The following is a 6,000-nucleotide window of genomic DNA, read 5'->3' as shown; positions in this document are numbered from 1 at the left end:
GAAAAACTATGATGAGCAAAAACACTAGGCCTACATGGTCATAGGCAAACATCGAAAACATGCAGGACACGGGGCCCCTGAGGACCCCTGAGGACTAGGATTGAAGACAACGGCAAGAAAAAGAAAATGAGGACTGTAACCACCCCCCCCCCCCCACCCCGCTTGAAAAGCAAGAGGTGTTATATATCATGAGGGGTTAATGATGCGATTGGTAGTCTGAGTTTATCATTCTGAAAGGCAGTGTTTTCCAAGTGAACACAAGAGTGAAGCCAAATGTAAAAAAGTGCTTTGCAAAAGATGTGTTTAAAAAACTACTAAATGAATGAAAGCAGGAAATGTACAGTGTACAGAATTGGTGTAGGATAAAGTGGGTTTAAGGTTTTGTTCAATGTGTTTCAAGTTCTAGTTTTAGAGTGTAAGCATTGCAATAAGATAAAACAGGAATTTCTAATCGTCCCATAGCAAAATCCCCAGTGCTTTGTATGTCACGTACAAAGCGTCAACCGCTTTCATTCAACTTGGACTATTTATGATTCCGTAGCTGCGGCCATGTGTCCCATGTTCTGTCAAAACAAAAGTCACCTGCTAACGGGCACAGACTGCAAGTTAGCAAGCAAGCAACGAACATCTTAACAATGGCAGGCAAACGAGCATTAGTAATACTATCTAAAGGTGCAGAGGAGATGGAAACGGTTATTCCCGTGGACGTCATGCGCAGAGCTGGGGTCTGTATTTGTGTAATTGGCAAACTAGCTAGTTAAATGTGATGATAGTAGCTAACGAGCTAGCTTTCCTGCTCCGTGTAGAACGTTACAGAGCCATGCTATATTTGCTTCGCTATTTACATATGTCGACATTATAAGAAGTCATACTGCGGCAATCCACATTGCATTTCCACGTAAAGGTATTGCATAGAAAGCTAGCTGGTTTTATAATCTGAAAGCAACAGAGTAAGGAGCTTTTCGGTCGCAACACAACTCAAATGTCTTAAATTCGGTGGATGTTAGTGAAGTCCACAACTATTACATACTTGGCAATGCCCCCAATAGTGATTGAATAGTGTCATGCTGTTAGGCAGCTAGGCTCACTGGATGTAAGGTGAGAGTAAAGGGCAAAGTTATCATGTAAATGTCAAAGTTTACATCAGCGTACCCCGGTTTTCAAAATAAAAGTTTAACTTTTACACGCATCTAGAAAATGGCATAAAGGCAAATTTTGATTGACTATCAAACGTTAATTACCCCAAATAATGCATGGCTGATCATATTTTTTGCTTTGTTTTTTCCAATGCTTTTGTTTTGCAGATAGCCGTGACGGTGGCAGGACTGACTGGCAAAGAGCCAGTGCAGTGTAGCCGAGACGTTCTCATCTGCCCTGATGCCAGCCTGGAGGAAGCCAGGAAGCAGGTCAGACATACCCTCCCAAGACCCAAGGCCTCCAACCCTCATCTACTACACTCCATATCCCTGCCATCACCTCCAGAACCAGTCAGGGTGGTAGACCTGCTCTGATCCTTTAGAGATTAGAGAATACCTCCAGGCTTGAGCTCAATGAGTTAGTCTTGTTTTTGGAAGCACCTCTCTCTCTCTCTCTCTCTCTCTCTCTCTCTCTCTCTCTCTCTCTCTCTCTCTCTCTCTCAATTGAATCCCTTGCCTTCATTTAAATACAGAGGTAACACACAGTGGAATATTGTGGCCACAACTGGCCACATCTAATAAACCCTACTTTAGCCGTGTACATCACCAACAAGCTAGCACAACTGTTACTCATGACCATTTCCTCTTGTTTTGTGTTCCAGGGTACCTATGATGTCGTGCTCCTGCCAGGGGGGCTGCAGGGTGCCCAGAACCTGTCAGAGGTAACAGATTTGAGTTTGACTATGCTCTCTTTAGTCACAAAATATCCCAGGCCAAATGCCCTGTAAGCGTTTACTTTCTGTTTTCACTCAATATTAAACTAAAGCACACGGTTGGAACTTTAGTCTTAAAGACTTAAGTTCTTGTACCAGGACAATCTTAGTATCACTGCATTAGAGGAAAAAATTACTAATTATTCGTGACTCGTCCTCCATATTGTTCTTCCTGTAGTCTCCTGCTGTGAAGGAGGTGTTGAAGGATCAGGAGGCCAGGAAAGGCCTGATTGCTGCCATCTGTGCAGGTAAATGTCCCCCTCCTTCATACTTGATATGCCCCTAAAAGGGAAGCCCTGCTTTGTCTCTTAGTAAAGGGAAGAAGTTTCCAGAAATGGGTGGAGAAATGCGGTTGTGTCTTTGTGGATTTATCCAGTTTAGCAGCTTTTTTGTGAGATTGTTCAGATCTGCAGACACTGCCAATTAAAAAAATAAAAATAAAAAGAAGAACTCTTAATGGGCTGAACCTATTAGCAATGTGGTTCAAGATTAGAATTGTTTGGTTTTGATATTCCGTGTTGATTGATCATCAGACAGTGAGATCATATTCTCAATATTGCTAAAAAAAAAAAAAAAAAAGTCATAAAATAAAGACCTTTAAGAAATGCTTTCAGTCGGTTTGCTCATACCATTGAGAAAGCCCTGTGCCACAGAGATATTTCCCTGGCCATGTTCTTGCTGCTGATGAAGGGCGCTGGAAGGACATAATGAATGAGGACACTGGGCCGATGTGGCTCTGCAGAGTGAGCGGCGTCCTAGAAAACGTCTGACAACCCCACAGGAATGTATGATGAACCTGCCAACCGTGACGACTCTCATTGTCGCCTCGATTTAGCCATTCTTGACCAGCATACGTCAATGAAACTAGGCTCCTTGAAATTCATGCCTGCTGGATTAAATACAGGGCATTATGTTATAATCCATTGTACGTTATTGAGGAAATGAGGTGATTTTTTAGGTGAAGTCTCTATAGTTTAAAAGGAAACACAGGAAATTAAACATCAATCCCCAACGCTTCAGATAGCATCCTGTTATCGTTTCCTCATTGAACAATATCAGCATGTGGATATTGATCCTGTTTCTTATTTAGCTGAAGTTCAAACGTGTGTGTGTATATACTCAGTTTTGAAGGAAAGCGTATCGCCTCTACTTGTCATTCTCCTCAGCTCCTCCGCACCTCCTTCTCTAACTCCTTTCCCTCCCCTTCTCTACCCCCTCCTCACCTCTACCCCTCCTCCTCTTTTTCCTCCACCACCTCCTCCTCCCCTCCTCTTTTTCCTTGTTCTGTTCCCCCTTCCCCCCCCTCCCTTCACTTTGGTATGGGCTCGCGCCAGCTTCTGGCTCCCCAGAGGGCCAGACTGTCCCAGACTGGGACAGCGTCTGTAGGGCGGAGGCAGGGCTGTAACAGGAGCAGCGAGCTGGCTGCCCGCGGCTCTGCCCGATCAAAGCGTCATCTACAGACCGCATGGAGAGGCAGCCAAGGAGCGTGATCAATAGCGATTCTATTTATTAAATGGGCAGCGGGTGAGCTCACTGCAGTGTTAGGTCCCTGCCAATGTTAACGCAGCAGACACAAAGTCCATTATTTTTAGTCTCCCTGTTTTCCTCTCTTCTCTATATGGCCCGGAGACGTGTGCTGAAACCATATACAGTGTGCGTTTAATTTTAGATTGTATTTTACGGTTGTCATGTCTAGTAGCCTAATGAGTCTTACAGTGCACATTGAACCATCAAACCAATCTTTTTACATCCATGTATTACAATGATGTGTTTATTCTCGGACCTGTCTCTCTGCACTGTGTGCTTGTGCGTGTGGTTGTCATGGCAGTGCCATGCTCGCCTGGTGTGTTTGAATGTCACCTGAAGGTGATTGTGATGCTGCTGACTCCTTTGTGCCCCAGGACCCACTGCTCTCCTGGCTCATGGGATTGCATATGGCAGCACAGTAACCACCCACCCTGGGGCGAAAGATAAGATGATGGCAGGAGGCAAGTATTAACATTGAGTTTCATTTACTTATTTAATACTGTACTCTTAAATACCCCCTTTCCCTGAAGTAATTCTTGTCTTGGCTAAATGGGTGAATCCTATGCAGTGTAGGTTCTGTTTGTATCCAGCAGAGGGTGGTGTAGCAGTTTGTTTTGTTTTCCCTGAATTCTCATATCCACGGTTTCACTTGAGTCCCTCAGAACTACAGTGGGTTTGGGACACCCCAACCCCATTCAGACCTTGTATAGAACCACACAGTCCGCATAGCATGTACAATGTTCATGGAAAGGTATTCTGACAAGTGGATTCCATTTCAAAGTTCTGTAATGGAAATGTACAATGTGTTCCTGTCTAGATTTTACAAGACCATGTCTGAATCCCAATTGGGGCTAGATAATCCCAAAATAGGTCATCTGTAGTCGAGTTGTTTTTCCTATATTTTTTACAGCCTCTCTATTCTCTTTGTACCAAAGTGACTGTACAAATCCCGACACTACATTATCTACATATTATAAACTAGCATATGAACACAGATACATTCATCGTATGTTATATTCCAAGACTGAATTTATTACTTCATTAAATAGATTTCTGCTATTGTGCATATTCTACTGTGTGAGTTACCTCCATGTTTAATTATTCTACAACTTTCCATACTGAGTTAATGTATCTAAGTGCTTGAATTTCCTTCAGGATTCATAAAGTGAATTGAACAACTGAAATGAACATCTGTGTATCACTCCTCATAGCAGCCCCCCCAGTCAGTACATCAGTCTGTAAGCCATGCTCTGGTTCCTCCTTCCAGACCACTACAAGTACTCCGAGGCCCGGGTTCAGAAGGACGGGCACCTGATCACCAGCCGTGGGCCAGGCACCAGCTTCGAGTTTGCCCTGGCCATCGTGGAGGAGCTCATGGGGGCAGAGGTTGCTGCTCAGGTCAAAGGACCCCTGGTTCTGAAAGACTGAGCCACAGACATTTGTTCTTTAGCGCCCACGACGGCAACACTGCTTCCACTGCACCCCTGCACAGCACCGAGACTCTGTCGGACATCACGGGAATAAAGAAGAATTGTTGGAAGGATTTCATTTAGAAATATGAATTGATACTCATATTTTCCTCCTTACTGGTGGTTCCCATTTAGTTGAACTAACAACATTGTTTGATTTAGTTTTTTTGATTGGAATTGTGCAAGTCGAGTATTAGATTAACTGTAAAATGTGACATTCATTGTGTTGATATTTCCACTTGCAGCATTGCTTTTGCTTGATGGTATAATCTAGGACTAGGCGATGCTTTGCCTGTACAACAAATGCTGATGATTTATAAAGTTGAACTGCACTCTAGTTTCACAGGTTTTGACTTGTAACTGTCTACCACACTGTAGACCGATTTAAAACTCATTTTACAAACCAAATATCATGTCTGTAATTAGGCTATTTAACGTAACCGAGTCATATACGTCCAGTTTCTTACCAAATCTATTAAGAGCAAAGAGGAGTTGGGACTAGTGGTCATTAAAGAAGATAGGCCTAAAAGTCATTTAGTAAAATTAAACTGTTACTGCTGATGAAAACGGATACACTCTGCGTGTGTTTGCAAAAGATATCCTAGAACAGGCTGCTCTTTAGGAGTTGGGGCTCACAGCCTGTCCTGTAGCCAACCAGACAGTAAAAACGATTGCGAAATCACGCGGAGCGGGAAACTGAATTCATACGGGCGGGGCATCTTCTGCAACGCGTGTTGGCGGTATCTAAGCGGTAAACACGAGCCTTTCGGCACATGTCAAACGAGACTTGTACTGAAAAGGATTTTGCTAAAGGTAAGTGGTAGCTGCATATTGACTATACAGATGATGAACTCGCATGCGTCTGTGTTAGATGTATGTTAGGAATGGACAGAAAACTTACTTGTCTTGGCAGGCTATAGATATTTATGTCAGGTCCTTGTTCGGTTTCAGACTGACTATCGTCAACGTTACTGCTGTCAATATACATAGCTACAAGGCATCTGTCTCCCGGTCTGCACGAAACCTTGGAATCAAATTTTAAACGGAGGTATTGATTAGCTCTAATCATACATTTGAAAATGGGGTAACAAGGTG

General features: G+C 43.3%; 2 protein-coding genes across 5 annotated transcripts in view; both read left to right on the top strand.

The window, feature by feature from the left end:
* Positions 1-559: 559 nt before the first annotated feature.
* On the top strand, positions 560-5,242 carry park7 (parkinson protein 7). The gene is made up of 6 exons (XM_084706066.1): positions 560-725; positions 1,305-1,406; positions 1,799-1,858; positions 2,088-2,157; positions 3,811-3,897; positions 4,704-5,242. The coding sequence occupies exons 1-6, from the start codon at positions 636-638 to the stop codon at positions 4,862-4,864; spliced, it is 570 nt and encodes a 189-aa protein (XP_084562192.1). The 5' UTR covers positions 560-635; the 3' UTR covers positions 4,865-5,242.
* Positions 5,243-5,605: 363 nt separating this feature from the next.
* Positions 5,606-6,000, top strand: part of kcnab2a (potassium voltage-gated channel subfamily A regulatory beta subunit 2a) — a 76,627-nt gene continuing 76,232 nt past the window's right edge. For 2 of the 4 annotated variants that reach the window (XM_084706064.1, XM_084706059.1), the window contains exon 1: positions 5,606-5,718. The gene's annotated coding sequence lies outside the window, so the exon portion shown is untranslated. The remainder of the gene's footprint in view (positions 5,719-6,000) is intronic. The other 2 variants (XM_084706062.1, XM_084706060.1) reach the window with 2 other exon arrangements.

This window comes from Hypomesus nipponensis, chromosome 9 (genome assembly GCF_054491055.1).
Source record: "Hypomesus nipponensis isolate SF chromosome 9, ASM5449105v1, whole genome shotgun sequence".
NCBI lineage: Eukaryota > Metazoa > Chordata > Actinopteri > Osmeriformes > Osmeridae > Hypomesus > Hypomesus nipponensis.
The sequence above is the reverse complement of the archived record's forward strand: the minus strand, read 5'-3'. Positions and strand labels throughout refer to the sequence as shown.